The sequence below is a fragment of the Lutra lutra genome, chromosome 1 (assembly GCF_902655055.1).
Source record: "Lutra lutra chromosome 1, mLutLut1.2, whole genome shotgun sequence".
In the NCBI taxonomy this organism is placed as follows: Eukaryota; Metazoa; Chordata; class Mammalia; order Carnivora; family Mustelidae; genus Lutra; species Lutra lutra.
The window spans coordinates 96,272,006-96,292,803 of NC_062278.1; the positions used below are offsets into that span (position 1 = coordinate 96,272,006).

General features: G+C 40.4%; 1 protein-coding gene across 12 annotated transcripts in view; it reads right to left on the reverse strand.

Annotated features, from left to right (window-relative positions):
* The window catches only part of TNIK (TRAF2 and NCK interacting kinase), a 385,411-nt gene that overhangs the window by 112,819 nt on the left and 251,794 nt on the right, over positions 1 to 20,798 (reverse strand). For all 12 annotated transcript variants that reach the window (XM_047730493.1, XM_047730479.1, XM_047730473.1 and 9 more), the window contains exons 5-7: positions 14,210 to 14,320; positions 10,681 to 10,771; positions 8,464 to 8,594 (exon numbers count right to left, since the gene is read on the reverse strand). In XM_047730493.1, the coding sequence (XP_047586449.1) occupies positions 8,464 to 8,594; positions 10,681 to 10,771; positions 14,210 to 14,320 (333 nt within the window). The remainder of the gene's footprint in view (positions 1 to 8,463; positions 8,595 to 10,680; positions 10,772 to 14,209; positions 14,321 to 20,798) is intronic.

A 20,798-nucleotide genomic window follows, 5' to 3' on the forward strand; every position in this document is an offset into this window, starting at 1 on the left:
ATCTCAATATCTCTAGGACTTGGTGGTTCTATCACTTTCCCTCTATCTCCAGAAATCAAGTGTTTCTCTCATGTGCAATGAGGTACAAATTCAGAGGCGGTAACCAGGCTCTCTGTCCCTAAGGGCCATAGGAGGGTCAAATTTAAGTGGCGTTCAACTCCTGGAAGTTTGAGTGGGTCTGAAAGCCAACTGAAGGCCAACACTTTGAAATGACAGGGCTCAGGAGAGAAGAGCTCCAGGCCAATCCTCAGATGGGGAAAAATCATGCAGAAAATCCAGGCAAACATTTGGCTCTGAGTCCTTGCTCTCGCTCTCCCCTCTGCTTGCAGCCACGACCCTAACTGTGTGCTGACTGACATCCTCCTCTCTGTAAAGTCTTTGCTCAAATGCCATGTTCTCAGTGGAGACCCCTGACTATCTCCTCGGGCCCTGCCAGACCCCGTCCCCTTTCCCACTTTTGTGCCCCAGAGAACGAATCACCCTCTCACATCTGTGTAATTTACTCATTCCTAATCTATACCGTGTTATGTTTACTGTTTGTGTCCCCGGCCCCCAGCGCACACAGACTGGATATAACACAAGGTCCATGAGGGCAGGGATCTTTGTTTTGTTGCCTAGTTTATACCAAGTACCCAGAGCAGCACCCAGCACACAGTAGGCACTTAAGAAATAATTGTTGGATGAATGAACAAATGAAAGACACATGGGGGAAAGGGGCAAAACGTGTGTCCTAAGACTGTTAGATTCCTCGTAGGGCATCTCCCACCTTCTATTTCACAGACAAGGGGAAAGGATGTACCCAAGACCACAGAGCAACTCAGCACCAGCTTTGGAGCAGAGCCAGGTCTCCTGTCCCCCAGGTCACTTCTCTTTTAACTGTCATCACAACATAAAAGCCCGAATATTCATCTTATAAGTAAAACTTATGAGGGGCCCATAAAAGAATTGTTCCAAATTCCTACTTCATTTATGGGTAATGAAGGTGCTGGAGACTCAACGAAGTTGCTAAGATCCAGAGAGGCACCCAAAAAACCAGCGCTAGGAAATAGGCTTCAACTTCCCAGAGGCAGCATGAATAGTCTTCGAAGTCAGATGGACCTGCATTCAAATCCAGGTTCCTAACTTCCCGCAGAACACTGATCAGAGCTTAGCTTGCTCAGTGTACAACAGAGCTAACGGGGACATGCATGCACACGGGTCTGCTGCCCGGCACAGTCTTGGGCCCACGGTAAAGCTCAAGCATATGAATTTCCTTCTTCTCCACTATTAGGTAAGCTGCCTGTGCTTGCCCAATACATTCTTCTAGGAGTCCCCTCTCTCTGGTTGTGGCAGACCTTGTTTGTTGGCTAACCCCACAAGCATTTTTCAGTCCCCATTTCCCTTGCTGCCTCCACTTCAGAGCGCAGGAAAGCTAAGCTTGTTTTTCCAGACTCCCCTGCAGCTAAGGAGGACAGGTAAGGATGAGAAGTAGTTCTGGCCAATAAGACACAGGTGGACATCCTCTGGAAGCTTTGGGGAAAGCTTTTGTTTTTCTTGATATGAGTGACAAACACAGTGGATGTCTTGACAACGCTTTCCCACTTCTTAGTGCCTTGAATAAAAACATGATATCTAGGGTTACAGCATCCATTTTACAACCGTGAGGCAGTAAGTCAACAAATTAATTACAACAGGGCAGAATGGTAGGAGTCTGGATTCGAGTATATCCATGAGCTACTACACCAACCCTGGACGGCCTGCCTCTAGACTTCTGATGATGTAAAGAGACATAAGAACAGCCAAAAACCTTCCTTAGTGATAATATGTAGACAGCAATAATTTGAGGGAAAAAATTCTCTCAGTAGAAAAAAGGAGAGGTCCCAGTTGTTAGGTGATCCTGGTTTACCCCCAAATGAAGCAGCAGAAGTCAGGGAAGAGAGAGATTTCTCTTATTCAGGACACATCACCTCAGATCCCCTCTTAGGCAGCTTCCCCCCTAAGTCCCAAAACAATCCCCTGGGAGGGTGTGACCCTCCCAAGTCCTGTGCAACCTCTGTCACATGACCAGGCCAGAAATTGCTTCTTCTTTAAGCCCTTGTTTGATATCATCATTCGGAATAAATAAATAAATGTATGTATGTATGTATGTGTGTGTGTGTATTATATATTATATAAAATACACACACACACACACACACACACACATTTCCCCCCTTGGGGTTCTCTTCCTTTCCAAAAGGCACATTTATATTCCTGGCCATATATACCCAGAGCTGCTTGTAAGCTACGCTTAGCTGCCCATGCTAGACAGCAATAAACGTCCTTGACGGGACTTGTTTTAAGCCTTTGGATACATTAGCAAGTCCCAAAGACACTTCAGAACTTAAATACGGGAGAAAATGTTCCAATTACAATTGGCAAGACAGATCACAGGAGACGAGAAAGGGAAGAGGGGGGAACAAGATGGGGAGAGAGTCAGGGAGAGATAAGTTTCCTTTGTGGCCATGGTGTGACTCATTTTGGCAGGAGCTGGGTAATTCATTATTCCAGAGGCGCTGTGCAGCCTGGCCTGTGGCATGATTAATAGCCCAGTCCTGTGTGCGTTACAAATGGAACAGAGACAAATTCTAGTGCCTCTTGAGAAGGCAGGAGTGAGCACGCAGCTTCTGGCCGGTGTGGGGTGGGGGTGGTCAGCGGGCAGGCAGGCAACTTGAACACAGCCAAAGAGCCTCCCTTTTGGGGCTCGGCTGCCCAACCCATGAAGAAAAGGACACTTGCAGATGGGTCAACCAATTACACAGGGAAAGAGAAGGTTACGGGGGCACAGCAAAGGGCCCCTGCCCCTTTCCCCTCCTCCATCCTGTGCATGAAGAGGCAGAAAGAGCTCCTGCTAGACAGACAGACAGACCTAGATTTGACTCTCAGCTCTGACAACTAGCTTGCAAGCCACTTAACTCCTCAGAACCCATTTCTTGACCTAGAGTGGGAAGAGAACACCTGTCTGGCAGAGTTAATACCAGAACTCAATAAGGTGATATTTATATATATAAACGCACAGTGCTTAACACAGTGCAATGCAAAGAGTGGAGATTGCACAAACACTGGCATTGTTATCACTGACCAGCAGTGCAGCCAGCCCACCAGGGTCAGGGATGGTGGCTGTGAGCTCTGTCATGTCACGGCTCTCAGCGAAGTCACTGAGATGATGCAGGCGTCTTACAGGAAGCAGAGGGAAAGGGCATGTCCCACCTCCTCCGGCCTTGTGGGCTCCCTTTCCTGGAAGAGCCTTGTGGAAAGCCAGATGGACAGGCAGAAAAGGGGTTCACTGAGTGCTAGTGCCATTATCCCAAAGCAGAGGATAGCAAGGTAGTCTAGACCCGACAGACAACGGCGTAATAACAGGCACGACCAGGACAGTGGACTTGACCAAGTCTCACGGACCAGAGAACAGTCTTCTGTTTTGACGTATTATTATTCTCTCTGTGGCAATGCTCCAGCTAGAAAAACGGAATTGTATTTATTGGGTGCGAGCCCTAAGGGAAGCACCTTCGCCTAGGGGTAGAAGTTATGGAGAAGCAGGTTCTGACTCAACATAAGCAGACAAGTAAAGGTGTGTCCTACAAATATGAGGTTTGACTCATATGATGTTGCTGGCTTTTTTTGGTTAAAAAAAAAAAAAATGACCCCAAATAGTAGTACCTTCCTATGACACACAAGCACAAATATCAACTATAATAGGTCGAGGAGCTCCAAGTGTTAGGCACCAAATTCGTTCCTCTGTAGCTGTGAGCTCACTTTATTCTAATGCAACCTTGTGATCTACGATCTATTCTTCCCATTTCATGGAGACTCAGAAGGTTTCAATAGCTTCCCCAGGTAACAGACAGGAGCAATGTCTACATTGTAAAACAGTCCTGTCTGACTTCAAAAGCTTCACTCTGATTCACTAGGCCTTACACTTATATATTCTACATTCTGTGTAAAGAGCCAAGGGGTTGGGTCACTCGGGGTCACTGAGGATGTTCAGGAAGAGGGAGCGATTTAAATAATTCCATTTCCCACATAAAACAAACTGAGGGCCAGAATCTTCAGGGCCTCATTCATCCACATTTGTTACCTGACCCAAGGGGAAATGTTAGAATAGCTTTATTACCTCCAGCTGCGGGACACGCAGGTGGGGACAGGGGGGTCCTGCTGTGTCTCAACGAGGACTTCTAGACAGGTGGATGGGAGCATGGAGCCATGGGAACGCATTTCATAGGAACGTCAGCTTTTTACGGGTGATAATAACATGGTATCTCTATCATCCTCCCCTCCTTCCGAATAAGGGAAGTTGACTCTCAGCAGTAGACAGAGGCCAGGCCAGGCCTCACTTGGGAATGTAAACCCCATTCTGCAATCTGAGTATTGTCCTCTCCCATCACACCCTGTGTGAATCTTGGTGACACCCGATGAGTCGCGATTTCTCCTTTCAGCCTGCCTGATTAAAGCCAGTTATCTGTAACATGGGAGCCTTCAAGCTCGCTCCACAGCCCCAATACAACATTCACCTGAGCCCGGAGGAGACACCCAGGGCTGCCAATGATCCACGGCACCTGTGTACATAGTCCCGTAAGCAGACTCGAGGTGACTAACACAACATTAGTGCAGGTTGGGCCAGAGGATGGGGCGGGAGTGGGGGGGTGAGGGAGGGGCTATGCCGTTTCACTGGATTTTTCTTTACTAATTTAACATAAAAGCAAGGCCAGTTTATTGGGGGTGGGGCGGTGGGGGGGGTGGGGCACAGAACAAAAAAATACATAAAATAAAATATATAAAAAAATATAAAATAAAAATGTTAAGCTCTCCATTCCCACATCATATATCCATGGGGTAGGGACTAGTAAGACTAGATGTTGTGTACTCCATACACCGTGAGCTGCTCTTAGCGTCTAACACTCTATCTTGGGATCTGTCCAGCTTCAGCACGCACGCTGCCCCATTGCTGAAATGGCTGCATGGTATTCCACTGGCCAGATGCTCTTGGCTTCACTCCACCAGTTCCCTATTGCTGAGAATTTGGCTGCAGAGAACTTTCATTAGCGTGAGTAGTTCTGTTAAAGCAATAGATCCACGGGACGATAAAACCCTTGACAACTCCCATCCAACTGAACTGAAATTCAAATTTCAAAAATAACAATTTAAACAGCTTAGGAATTTTGAGCGGCTTTCTTAATTTTAAATCTTTGAATGCTTGTTATTAAATGAGAAAGCTCTCATTATTGCCCCACACACTTATCAGGGAAATGAAACCTTTCCTTTTGCTTGAAGTGTTTTGACAGAATTTCTGAAAACAAGAAAGGAAGGGCCTCTAGGGGAAAGTGAACACACCAGGCATATGAGATTCTGGTGTTCCTCCTTAGGGGTTATTTCCAATCAGTTACTTACCATGCCTGGTAGGTATCAGACAAAACCAGATTGCACCGAAAAGCATGAGCTCTTCGGACTACCTTCCTACAGAGGCCTTTCTTTTATTGAATTATGGTAGTTTCTAGAAAAATCTATAGCAGTCTTTGAAGGTATCTTAAATAGTAGATATCTCAAGATATCTCATATAGTAGCTGATAATCAATGAATAATAAATCAAATAATAAAACTATATTCTTCTCTTACATTGGTCTGTATTTTCAAGGAAGGGCTTTTGTGAAATCTAACAAAACCTGTTGGCTTTCAAGTCATCTTTTATTGCAAACATACCCTCTAGGTGGAAAGATCTACAGCACATGAGAGCCCAAAGTGTTGACACACGTTTCTGAGGCTGGGAGATAACGCTGGGTCAAACGGACCAGGGAGGCATGGTACCAAACACCTGAACTTGGATGGGGCTGCAAATGAACTTTGTGTGTCAGAAACTGCATGGACAGATGCAGCTTGGCTCATTCTTTACATGTGGTGGGTGTTTAATAAATAGGTGCTGAGTAAATGAAGAAATGGTTTTGAAAGGCAACATATTGTCAAGTTTTCTCCTGGTGACAGATCACATTCCTAAGAATGGTGAACAGAAAAAAGGATAAAATCTGGTGCCAAGAAAGAAGTAGAAAGATTATATTTCCAGAATCACTACCTCTCTGGTTCACTGTAAAGGTGTGAGGCAGTTGAAATAAATCTTCCTATCTGCCCAGTTTTCCTAATTCACCCTTTTGTTCTGCCCATTCTTGTACCCATGACAATGACTGGTGAGTCTCATATTCTTGCCATGGCTTCTTCTGCCTCTCATACCACCTGCACTCATAACAATCCTAATAAAGTAATTCTCACTAAGGTGTAAATGACTAATATAGTGAACGGGTTCTTTCGTCAGGATTCCTTATTTTTTTAATAAAGGACACTGAAATTAATCATCAGTTTATTAATGTCTCAGGATACTTCTATAGTCACATGGACCTTCCAGTACCTCTGAACTTACCCTGTGCTTCATAATCCCCCCGTGTTTACTCAGACACCAGACTTTGTCCACACCTAGAATTATGCATTGGGCTCCAAATTCTTTCACTGATCCCAAACTATATTCCTTAGCCTTTATCCGAGGAAAGAGGATCATATCAGTATAATTCTAAGCTTTGGCTTCGCCAAAAAGAAGTTGTCGTCTACTTTATTGAAAATGGCAAAGTCACAGTGACCGAAAAGAAGTCCCACATAAAGTACAGCCACTAAGAATAGTTAGAAGGCTAAACCAAGGGTAAAAGTTTGAAACACCCTGATTCTCCATGGTATGTTATAAAGCAGTGAAAAATATCTGTGTCCCAGAAGCAAACTAGTTAGCGCTTGTTAAGTATAACTATTGTTTGGAGAATTACTTATAGTCAATTATGATACACATATCTGGTCTGGGATGTATATTTTCTAGTGGTTCCTCTGAAGGGATCTGCAAATTAAATTATTTAAATGTGCTTATCATTAGCAGTTGAAATAAATGACATTTATTTTGGCGACATTAATTTTTAACTTGGCAGCTGTTTTCAGACAGATTGTTGTCAGGTTATTACAGTGACTAACTTTGAGAGGAGGAAGACATTTACAGGAGATTATTTTGGTTTTAGACTTTCAGCTCGTATTTCTCCAAAGAGGCAAATAATTTTGTCAATGCCCTGAGATACTGGGTCCTGAAGACATTGCAATGTTTGCATCTTTGTGACCTGATTTCAATAATAACTCCACATGTGGAGAACTAAAAATGTACTTTAAAAGAGAAATTCTTCAAATATACTGTTCGGAAGCTGTTTTGTGGGTAAGTTGATTTATATAGGAGTACATCATAGAGGAGCGGGGTAATATATTGGTAATCTTCTGAAAAGAGAGTTGGAAGATGCGGGTTCAAGTCTCAACTCTGAGAAGCCCAGTAACTTGGTGTGCACTTGCAAGGGCCTCTGGCCTCAGTTTCCCATCTGCAAGAGGAAGGCATGTGAAGGTGACCACTAAAATACTTTGGTGAAAAGTCCATGCATCTGTGAAGCCAGCGTGGGTAGTGTTAGATCTGGCTCAAGGTTGTGTCGTGGTCTATACAAAGACCACAGCGTATCTCTTCATCTACTGTACTGAAAACCCACAGTTCCTACATCCCATTTGCCTCCAATTTTAACGCCTCAACTTTCAGCCACGATTCATGACGATAATGTCACCTGACATTGCAGCCATGAGTGGGATAGTAACCCCAAACTATGTTTGATTACTGACTAGTAAAATGGAAAAGAGGGGGGCTTCCTGGAGAAGGGGACAACTGTCACCATCTACTTAAACACTGCCTGGAATTTATAGGCAAATTGCCACTTTATGATACAAAATAACAAGCCGCAAATCAAATTTCAATGAAACGGCATGATAGGCTACAAAAATAACATGAGGTAGCTATCAACATCCTGTTTTGTTTGCTCTCATTAAAAAGAAACTTCAATAATTAAACTTTGAGCAATGGAGAAATGAGGAAGTCTATTTTTAATCAGAAAAAGAAGACCCAAGACAACAAGTTGGCTTTCTTTATAAATAAAAATCTCTCCGAATATATATATAAAATATATATGTATATACATATAACTTTTTTGCTAAAAATGTAAACTATAATCAAAATAAAAATTTGTTACCTATTTTTAAGTTTTTATTAAAACATCAGTAAGTTAACATACAGTGTAATATTAGTCTCAGGTGTACAATACAGTGATTCAACACTTCCATAAGAAATCTATTTTCTAATAAGAAACAAGAGTAAGTTCAAGAGAATCTAGAAAATGGTCTCAACATTTTTTACAAAGAGGCAATCAGATAAAACAGGTGAATTCATGGAAAAGATTCTCACTTGAGCATCTTATCATTTTAAATTCAAATAATGTTTTTCAGTTCTCCCTTTGGATTACTTAATCATAGGCCCAAAGGCATGTGAGAATTCTCCCACTGTGAGACTCAGGACGAGACATGAGGCACGGTTTTGAAACAATGAAGAGGAAGTCATACCTTGAAATCATATGTGGCATCAGGGTTTTCGTCGCAGGCAATGACTTCTGGTGCCATCCAGTAAGGGGTCCCGATGAAGGTATTTCTCCTGCCCACTGTTCGATCAAGCTGGGCACTGACACCAAAGTCCACTATTTAAGAGAAGATAAATGAATAAAGTCTTAGATGCTTATATGGTGAATAAAATGAATGTGCCTTTTTTTTTTTAACTGCAGCAAAATAAGCATACCACAAAATTCACAATTTTAGTCATTTTTACGGTAATAGTTCTGTGTCATTAAATATGTTCGCATTGTTGTGCAACCATCACCACAATGCAATTCCAGAACATTCTCATCTTCCCAAACTGAAACTCTGTATCATTTCAACAATAACCCCCCATTTTCCCCTCTCCCGATTCTTCTTTCTGTCTCTATAAATCTGGAATATTACAGATACCTCATATAAGTGGAGTCATACTGTATTTGCCTTTGTGTGACTAGCTTATTTCAATTAGCGTAATATCCTCAAGGGTTGTCCATGTTGGAACACGGGCCAGCATTTCCTAACTTTTTAAGGTTCAGGAATATTCCATCATATGTACATGCCATGTTGCGTTTATCCACTCATCTGTTGATGGCCAACTTGGGTTGCTTCTTCCCTTTAAATATTGTGAATGTCTATTTTTTTAAAGTGCATGTATAAATGGCTAAAGTATACCAATAAGGAAAGCCCAAAATGTTGTATTTGGTTAAACCAAGGGCCCGTAGGGGCCAAATACAGGTGTTAAATCAAAGGCCAGCTTGTTTGCCATCGAAGAGAATACTTGGGGGATACAAAGAAAGTGGTTAAGAGCCAAGCTTCTGGAGTCAGACTGCTTAAGTTTGCATGCCATTTCTGCCATATACTAGTGATCTGAGCTGAGGCTAGCAGATCAAGATTTAAGCTTCAGTTTCTAAATTTATAAAACGAGGGTGATGATATTGACACAGAGTTGCTGTGATATAAAGGGGTGTGTACAGGGCCCGACAGAGTATTCTCTCAAAAAGTGACGGTTAATCAGTGATGAGTGAAGCTTCTAAGGATAGATTATTTAGGCAGTCCATACGAACATATGTACATGCACACGCAGACACGCGCACACACGCCTTCCCTAAGGAATGTGTGTTTTTGTTTTAAGAGGGAATATTCATGAGATGAAAGTTTGGCCCCAAATGCTGAGGAAAAAAATGGAAATTATATATTTTAACAAAAAGACAAGAACAAATGTTTGGGATATAAACATGGGACGTATTTCAATCCCTTTGAAAATAAACAATCATATGGCCAATAACTCCTTTCTAGATGACAAACTGAGTATCTTAGGGATAGCTGTCACTTCGTGCTCTTACTCAGAGATACCAAGCAGGTGGAGGGGCTTGTGGAGCACGGGGAGATTATTGACCTTATCTGGACAATCCCAGCACCAAGGGAAAGGGTTCCCTCTCTGATCACTCCAGCAAATGCAAGTAGGATAACCAGCATGCATTCAAAGTAGAATACTGAACACCCCTTTTGTACAGGTGCCCTAGGTAATAATATAACTTAAAACATATGGGAACATAGTAGGAATTCATTATTCTAAATATGTCTAAATGTGGATATTTTTCAGTAAAAAAAAAAAAATGGGTCATCGCTGTTCTCTTATAGCAGCAACAAAGTAAACAAATGGTGAGATATAGGAACCATTTCAAGGTCAGTCACTTTTTTTTTTTTTAAAGATTATTTATTTACTTATTTGACAGAGAGACAGCGAGAAAGGGAACACAAGCAGGGGAAGTGGCAAGGGGAGAGGTGGGCTCACCACTGAGCAAGCAGCCTGATGCGGGGCTCGATCCCAGGACCCTGGGATGATGACCTGAGCCGAAGGCAGAAGCTTAATGACTGAGCCACCCAGGCGCCCCAGGTCAGCCACTTCTAATCTAAAGGGTTTTGCTTGAGAAAACCTGAATTATTTCTACATATTAAGCAAATGGTTCTGTCTGCCATATTGTATACCAGTTCACTTGTCAAATGCTTTTAGAAATGTTTTGAAATGGACAAAGAAACATTTTCCTATCATTCCTTGGTACAATGAGCTTCAAATTCATGGTGACAAATTTACATTCATTAAAAGAAGTACAACAACAAAACCAACCAGTTGTTGAAATAATCCTATCAATTTCTTTTATTCCTCCGCTCCCTGGATTCTGTTCTTACCTAGTTTAACTTCTGCATTCTCAGTCAGCAAGACATTCTGCCCTTTAATATCTCGATGAATCACTTTATGCTGGTGCAGATGACTCAGCCCCTGGAGTAACAGAGAGTTAAGAAGGGTTAAGGAGAATGTAAGCCAAGATGCAAATAAATTATTTGGGTTGTCAATGATCCCAAAAATATGTAAACTCACCCAGAGCTACTTTCTTTCTTTTCTTTCTTTCTTTCTTTTTGATACCTTCATTATCATACTCAGGTCTTCCACATGTGTATAGTGCTGCTCTAAACTAGGTAATTGATCAACATAAACTGAAATACAGAAGCAGTCTTTGCAATGTGCGCTGCTGTGTTAAATGAACTGCTTGCACATCAGCTGTGATCTAAGGTAGCAACGAACCCACGAGGACAATGATGTGGTTCTGGCATGCACGAGTTTTAGCTAACAGTACTATGAAAAGTGAGGACTGCCTGCATTTGCTAGTTTATAACAGGAACATCTATATAGTTTCCGTACGGAAAATTAACCTGATTTAACTAAATCCTCCACTCTTTTTTTTTTTTTAAGCAATATTAGAATTCAAGAGTTAAAAGTTGCTCACTAAATTCTACTCCTGAAACTAATATTGCACTATATGCTAACGCACTTGAATTTAGATTAAAAACTTAGCAGAAAAAAAAAGTTAAAGACTACATTGTATCATATCAGTTTAATTAATCACAATCAAGTATTTCTCAGACCAGTCAAATCTCCCATTGCCTTTAGCCAATGTGGCTCACATTTTAAAAAAGAAAATAGCAGTTTCTATTTCCTTTGTTGACGTCTGTAACTGTCATCTTTAGTGCTTTATGAGGTTTGTGACTTGTGTTCATTGTGTGAAATAATTATTTGGTGACATCAAAACCTGTGTCCTGTTTCTCCATGAATTACTCTCTGTCTTATTTGTGGTGTGAGTTCTGAAATCTACGGACTTGCTCTAGGGTAGTGATACGTTTCTCAAAGTATAACCTAAAAAAACCTCAAATTGGAGTCTTGAAGCAAATTACGTTATGCTAACACTTGCTAATTCAACATACTATATACTCAATTAATGTCATTTTATTATTTATAATTTTCTGTACTTTTAATTTTCCTCCATAATGTTGAAACTCAGACATGGAAAGATGAGGTTGACACAAAAAAAAACAAAACTAAATATCTGAATTCCTGTGTTGAAAAAACTCAGCATGAAAATTTGGATGCCCCCAAAATTTGATCCATGTATACATTCAGGAAGATCAGTAAACATAAATCGTGTAAGAAGCTGAACCACTTGTTTGGGTTTTAAAAAATTACCTTTCCTCTCTAGTCAGTTCAGCTCAAAGTAGGCATCAAGCAGAGTAAAATGTCTGGTTTTACAACATACTAACATCCTGTGAGTACTTAGAGGGACTGAAGATCTCCACATTCCTTCACCAGCACAGTGGTTGGAAGCAGGTACCAGAGCACATAAGTGAGCCAAACATTGTAGTTAATGAGATCATATGATGCAAGGAGAGTTATGTCTAAAATATCTTGTGATTGAATGTTTCTTCCAATGAGTCACCTTATCTCAAAGGCCAGTATCTTCTGGGAAAATGTATTGGAAGAAAATAATCAGGTACTAAGAGGTACTCATAGGTTGAGACATCCTGCTGCTTTCAGAACCCTGGAGAGCTCATGGCTGATCCCCAGAGTTCCCCATTCCTCACCAGAGCAGAAAGGTGTATTGCAGAAACAGCCATGGAGATCCAACATATTCTTGGACTCACGGGGGCCTAAATAATGGCCTAAATAACTCCTTGTGTGTTCTCTAAATGAGTGAAATCCTAAGTCAGAAATTCAACTGAAGTTTACACAAAAGCACCTCAACACTCAAAAATAAATGTCAGATTTGAAGGAGAGCAGCAACCATACCTCCTTGTCTTGGGCTCAGAAATCGTTTTGCCCACCCCATGCCATGGAGGTTTTATCGTGTTTGCTCTTAAGAGCTTTATTTTTTGTATCTTTTATATTTATATCTCTAATCAAGCTAGAATTAATTTTTGAATATGGTATAAAGCAAGTATCAAGTTTCATGTTTTCCCATGACTCTTCAGTTGACCAAGCACTATTTACTGAGGAGAGCACCCTTGCCCCCATGCTTTGCAGTACTTCTTCTGCCATAAATCAGGTGTCCTGATAAAGTGAGTTTGTTCCTGGACTCTTGATTCTGTTCCCCTGGCCATTTGTCTATTCTTGTGACAATACCACTCTGCTTTATTTACTTAGTAGCTTTATAATAAGTCTCGCTAACTGGCAGCACAAATCCTCCAGCTGTCTTCTTCCTCTTCAAGATTGTCTTGCTATTCTTGGCAAGGAATCTTTAAAACTCACCTGTCAATATCCACAGCTATATCTAGAGGGATTTTGATGGGGAGTTCATTGAAACCATGGATCAAACCAGGGAGAAATCACTTCTTCACAATATTAAGTATTCTTATCTGTGAAATGGTATATACCTCCATTTTATTAAGGTCCTCTTTAATTTCTCTCAGTAATATTTTGTGGCTTTCAGTGTAGAAGACATTCACACCTTTCTGTAAATTTATTTCTAAGTATTTGACTTTTATGTTATTATAAATGTTATTTTTAAAGTTCACTTTCTGTTTTGTTTTGCCTAATGTGGTTTGAATATTTTTAATGTTTCCCATCCACCCGTCCATCCACCCACCCATCCATCCATCCATCCATCCATCCACTTGTAGCACATAATCTTTCTCTCAAAAGTGCATCTTGGACACATCATGAAAATAGTTTTAACTTTTATTCCCTTAGATTAAGAAGGAAGAGCTTATATATTAGATTGCCAAGCACATCTAGTAAGAATGCTCAGTGAACACACATTAGCCTCCAATCAGTAGCAAGAGATAATCCAACTAGTCTGACTGAACTAAAATATGACCAATTATTTTCTTCTCCCTGAATTGATCTCAGTAAATATGACACTATTGTCCAGATTGCCTGATTGAGATCAGTGGGCAAAACTGGACAGACATAGTCTTGTCCAGCTATTTTGATCAGCTTAACTGACAAACTCAAATAATTTTTTTTTATTTTAAAATCAGTTAAACTAGATTCTATATGCTAAAATGATAAATGTCATGTAATCCTTAATCTCGTTATAAACTTTCACAAATGGAAAATTCAAATGGAGTGATCAAAATACCTCTAAAAAAGTCATTTCCTAAGTGAGACCTTATCTCTTTGATCTGAAATCAGATTTCTAATTGGAAATATCATGGGAAATGAATCCCTTGGTAAGGGAAGTCACCCAATGTTAACCCTCTAAATGAGAGTGCACATAGCCTGTTCAGAATGGCTCTCGCCTTCATGGGAGCAGACCCTAAAACTACCACTACCACCATCACTGTTAGAGTAAAGCTTTAAACATGTCTGCAATAAAATTTTGTGAATGTCGGCAGAAGGTTGGTACAAAGTTCAACGCTTCCCAAGAGACTCTGTGTTGTCACTTACTCGTAAGATCTCCCTGCAGATGTATGCAATCCACTCCTCCTTCAAGGTGTTACCTTTCGTGTTCTTGATCAGGTCAGTGACAGAGCCAGCACCACAAAACTCCATCACCAACTGGCAAAGGAAGCAAACATGCCATGATTATAATCACACTTCATAGCTTTCACTGGGTTAAGAAAGCCTAAGTTATTCCAGTTGGCTGCTTTAGAATGCCGTTCCTTTAAAAAGGAAGTGATCAAACAACAGTATAGAAAACATAAACTTGTATCTTAATTTTTTCCCAAATGATAGAAAAGAAAGATTATTTTTTAATTTTCCAACCTAAAAATTATAATTGGAAATTGAGGAAAATCCCCATATTCTAAGTATTTTTTTTTAAATGAGGGAAGCTAGGTGGTTCAGATGTAATTGAGAATATCTCTGTGTTTTTATCCAGCAATTGATCTCATCTTTTCTACAAAAGTGTATCATTCCCCCGTCTCAAAGAACTATGGTTTTCTAGGCAATCTGACGTTAGGACAATAAAGTATACACTGTTTATGCTATTGGTTTGTAAGTGGCACTGTAAACTGTCAGAATGGGGACTGTTTTTAATTAACTTCAGCAAATGTTCACAGGAGGTTAGACACATCAAATAAATTCAATAAACAATAAGCCTTAATTTAGCACCTTTCATCCAAAAAGCTTCAAGTTCTCTATAAATATAAACTCATTACAGCACTCAAGCAACTTTATCAAACAGGCAGAAAATAATCACCTCTCTTATTTAATGGAGAAATAGGGACAAGAAAAGGAAAAGCAATTCATTCAATTTTACATTCATTTTCTAGCATTAAGAAACATTCATTTTCTTACTTTCTCCCTTTTCTTCAAAAAAATAGAAAAAAGAAAGGTCTTCAACAAATGGCATCTTATTATTATTAAGTACTTATTTTTTTTGTAATTATATGATAAGAATTCAGAATAACTAGCAATCGATCTCTGACCAGACACTAGAAACAACTAAAGTGGACCCACAATGAAATCACATTGATGGTTTTGGCTTTGTCCAAATGTACATTCTTAACATCAACACCATGTATGCCTAGTAGAAACTCAGTGAAACTCATGAAGTGAGTTTCATGAATGAGTTTCCAGTGCCTTTTCTGACTGGTCTAATGATTCCACAAAAGGTAGGGAAACCCTACCATCTTCTCGAGACTACCAGCAGGAGTAAAGAGACTTCTCAGGACTTTTTGTAAGGAAATTTAAGAAGTACCACAATAGACCATACTGCAACGCAGTAAGAGTTGTAAAATGATCACATGTGATAGTCAGGAAGCTATCAAAGACCATAGGTCATGTTAGAAAGAACTCAAGAATCAACCTGAAGAAGTTCTCACTGGCCAAAGATGGGAAGATTTGAGCATCGATAAGAATAACGACTGCAATGGCTTGAAACGCATTAAACTTACCCAAATGCATTAACAAACTGATAAACGGAGGGAAAGTATCAAGAATTTGTATTGCGATTCTTAGACAAATTTTAGCACTGGATAATTTGGTAATTAAAAGGGGCAAATCTTCTCTTTATAAAATGCAGGCATTCCATGTAATAAATGAAGAGGACATAATAGAATCAAAATATCACTATTTTATAGTCCCTGACAAACTAATGAATTTAAGCACTGATTCTCAATGGCTGTTAACATAATAAACATAAGAAGTAATCAGACATTATTTGCTTCTTGATTAGCATAATAACATCACCTAAGAAGTAGCCTTGCCAGAAACAAACAAATAACAAAAAACAAACCTAAAAACCCTGGAATCTGATCAAGCATCTGGTTCCAACTACCAAATTACAGAAAATTCAGAGGACTGAGGAACATGTTACCTCATGGGGATACAATTTAGAAAACCTAGAACAGGAGACTCCACAGGGCAAATGACCCATTTACTTTAACAAATAAATTGCAAGAAGGAAAAAAGAAGATGGAAGGGATATTTATAGACTTAAAAACATTAAAAAGATATACCAACAATTTGCAAGGGATGTGACTTATCTGGATATGAGTTTTTTCCCCCAAAGCTCTTAAAATTTTTGAGGCAATTAAAGCTTTGAATACAGACTAGATATTTGATTATACCAAAGAAACATGAGGGGTTTTGAAAGTGTGATTTTTAATGGTACTGTGGTTATGTAAAAAAAGAGTTCTTTTTATGTTTTTTAAAGATTTTATTTATTTACTTGACACACAGAGAGACATCACAAGTAGGCAGACAGACAGAGAGAGGGGGAAGCAGGCTCCCTCCTGAGCAGAGAGCCTAATGTGGGGTTTGATCCCAGGACCATGAGATCATGACCTGAGCCGAAGGCAGAGGCTTAACCAACTGAGCCACCCAGGCGTCCCGATACCCAACTTTTCTATCAACATGGATGGGACTGGAAGAGATTATGCTGAGTGAAATACGTCAAGCAGAGAAAGTCAATTATCATATGGTTTCACTTACTTGTGGAGCATAAGGAATAACACAGAGGACATGGGGAGATGGAGAGGAGAAGTGAGTTGGGGAAAATCAGAGGGGGAGATGAACCATGAGAGACTTAGACTCTGAGACTCTGAGAAGCAAACTGAGGGTTTTGGAGGGGAGGAGGGCGAGGGGTTGGGTGAGCCTGGTGGTGGGTATTAAGGAGGACATATTGCATGGAGCACTGGGTGTGGTACATGAACAATGAATTTTGGAACAGTGAAAAAATAAAATAAAATTACCAAAAAAGAATATATAAAGGATACTTACAGATCAACAATAAAAATAAAAATAACATAATTTAAAAATGAGCAAAAGGCTTGAATAGACATTTTTCCAAAGAAGATATACAAATAACCAACAATCACATGAACTGATGTCTAACATCAATAGTTCTTAGGATCGGGGCGCCTGGGTGGCTCAGTGGGTTGGGCCGCTGCCTTCGGCTCAGGTCATGATCCCAGGTCCTGGGTTCAGGCCCCACATCGGGCTTTCTGCTCAGCAGGGAGCCTGCTTCCTCCTCTCTCTCTGCCTGCCTCTCTGCCTACTTGTGATTTCTCTCTGTTGGATAAATAAATAAAATCTTTAAAAAAAAAAAAAGTTCTTAGGAAAGTGCAAATCAATGGGATAATCAGGTGATGCACATTAAGGAGGGACGTGATGTGATGAGCACTGGGTGTTATGGGCAGCTGATAAATTGTTGAACACTATATCTGAAACTAATGATGTACTATATGTTAGCTAATTGAATTTAAATTAAAAAAGGGAAAGTGTAAACCAAAAATCACAATAAGATACCACTTTACACCTACTAGGATAGTTACAGTTAAAAAAAAAAAGGCAGAAAATAACAAACGTTGCCAAAGATGTGGAGAAATTGCAACCCTTATATACTGCTGGGGGGAATGTGAAATGTTGCAGTCACAGACAGTTTGATGGTTCCACAATAGGTTAACACAGAACTGCATTATGACCCAGCCAGTCCACTTCTGGGCATATGCTCAAAAGGATTGAAAACAAGTATTCAAACAAAAACTTGCAACCGAATGTTCAAAGCACCAGTATTCACAATAGACAAAAGGTGAAACTAACCAAAATGTCCACTATCAGATGAATAAACAGAATGTGGTATATCCATATAATAGAGTATTATTCTGCTACGGAAAGGGAGGCCAAAGCGATGCCTGAAACAACATGGATGACTCTTGAAAATATTACACTCATTGAAAGAAGGACCAAAAAGGCTACGTACTGCATAAATGCATTTATATGAAATACCCAGAAAGCAGAGGAGTGACTGCCAGGCATGAGGGGGAGGGAAGAATGGTGCTGAAGGGGTACAGAGTTTTCTTTTGGGGTGATGGAAAAGTTCTGGAACTAGATAGTGGTAATGGTTGCACAATACTATGTACTTAAGGCCACTGTATTATATATTTTAAAATGGTTAAGATGCTAAATTTTATGTTATACATACTTAATCAGAATTTAGAAAAAGTGAGATGAGAAGATTGGTTTCAAAATAATAGTAGAAGGGGAGAAGGGGGTGAGCATGTGTTTGGGGCAGGATGGGTGGTAGTTGGGCTAGTTTGGGGCACATCGGTGTCCATTATATTGTTCTCTTTACTGTCGTGTGTTTGGGGGACTCTCTATAACACAGAGTTAAAGAAAATCCTATTATGTAGTGATAGGCAGCAGGCTGACCAAAGGAACATCCTTGCATAGAAAGAAAATATCTTCTCCAACGAGCAAAATATGTTTGTGCCCCTTCTCAAATCCTGTTTTGAGGAACACAGTGACCAGACCTCCCACAAATGCCTCCGTTGCTCGTCTATCAGCTGGAGAACACGTCTCACCACTGAGCCCCATTAGGCCACGTAATTATAGTTCCCAAGGGAAGCAGTGGAAGCCCAGTGGCTCCGGTCTTTTAAAATTAGATTGGACAAAATACTTTCAAATATTCAGTAGGAAACAATCCGGCCCTAGCCAGGCACTAATGTCAGTGATTTCTATAATTTGCTTCTCTATTCAGCTCCAGCTGAAGGCTGCTAAAGTCTTTTCATCTCACTACGGAACGAAATGATTGTTAAATTATGTAATGGGATTTAAAAAAAGAGAGAGAGAGAGAGAGCAAGGAAGAAACCAGCATTTGCCAGCAACTGGATCTTGGAGCCGCACAGCAACACAGATAATTACCTCCACCAAGCAGCAAGGACCCTCCCTCGCCACAAGTAACCTCATCACATTAATAAACAGAAACAGGGCTCAACATGCCAAGCCCAGCAGCGGTAAGTCAATAACTTCCCATCCCACAAGCAAGAAATGATGGATCATTAATGTTCTCCCCAAAAGAAAGTTCTCAAAGAGTTGGCACTGGGGCAACACTACTTGCTTACATTTACTGAGAATTTGCCATGTGCCAGGTGCTGGGCTCAGTGATTTGCAGCTACTGTTTCATTAACTCTCTTTCCCTTCAATTCCCTTTTCCTTATTTACTTGGAAATGGAGCTTAGTTATGCAGGTCTGCAGCCTTACCCAGAGTCTATATACTCATTAAGTATGTAGTGCAGGGGTGAAAGCATGATGCTCTCTCAAGTATTAGTTGTGTGACCTTGGGCATGCCTGTTCTCTAACCTCCCTGGACTTTGCACCCCACCCCCACCACTGTAAAATGCAAAATAAAATAAAATAAAACAAAAAACATGTTTGATGTGAATATTGTGTGTCCGTGAGTGTAAAACTCCTAGCAGCCCTAAATCTTAAATTATACTTATTACTTATATCTTAAACTATATTTATTACTTTTTATCTATTGCTCTGTTTGTACTTTCAAAAAAAAAAAAAAAGCTATGACGAAGAGTTTCCAACTTGAAAGATGGTATCAATAGCTTCCCCAAATCCACTTCACCTTGGTGGTGAAGAATGGCTGACAGGTGCTTATAAAGGGCATTGGGCACCTGTGTTTCTAAAACCCCAATTAATAAAGAAGCACAAAGGAAACAAGTCCTTTTTTTCAAGTTTGTATCTCCTGGCAAGAAGAAACAGATCTTCTTATTTGGAAGGCTGACAAGAGGTGGAGGGAGAGGTTTAGAAGGAATGGAACATTTGAAATGCTCATTCAACGCCACCTAAACAACTGGGTCAGAGAACAGGATATACCTACGTGTCACTTGGGAAGAGAGAAGGACGGCTAGGTTGAAGGCGAGGACAGAACCAAGCTCATGCAGGATGGGGGTCGGACCTGAACCTAGAACTGGAACTGTTCGTTCTGCCTAGGAGATGTTTAAGAAACAGCACAGTAGGGACGCTTGGGTGGCTCAGTTGGTTAAGCATCATGATCCCAGTGTCTTGGGATTGAGCTGCATGGCGGACTCTGCTCAAAGGGGAGCCTGCTTCCCTCTCTCCCTCTGCCCCTCCCTTGCTTGTGTTCTCTCTCTCTCTCTCTCTTTCTCTCAAATAAATAAATAAAATCTGAAAGAGAGAAAGAGAGAGAGAAAGAGAAAGAAAGAAAGAACGAATGAACGAAAGAAAGAGTGGTCATAGTGTAGTGTAACCCAATTAAGAGGGTTAGGGTTGCTTGGATGACTTGGACATGGTAGTTATTTTTATCTAAATCAAAAAGGTAAACTTTTAAAAACAAAGTGTTCTAACATATGTCTAACTTACATGGTTGTTCATCATGTATTTTTGCCAGTTGTCTTCTATTTCTGACCAAGAAGATGTTTTTTCTTAGAAGTTGTAGAGGGAGGGGACATTATTTAAGTAAAAGATCTTGGGTCTCAGCTGGGCCCAGGGGGAATTTTGGAAGCACTGTCTGAGCCAGCCCTAAGCTCACCTCTTCATCGGGAGGGGCCTTCAGGAGGGAGTCACCTGCTGTGGTCACTTGTCACCTGAGCTTTCCACCCCAATCACATCTGAAGGAAATTTAAAACGTTTATCCTTAGATCCAGTGTAAGAAGCTTAGAATGATTGCTGGGGTCCCTACAGTACTTGCTTATATGCTAGTTAACTGGTTTTAAGCTCCCATAACATGAAACAATGCCTCATGATATTTTAAAACTGCAGGAGCTAGCCAAAAATAGCT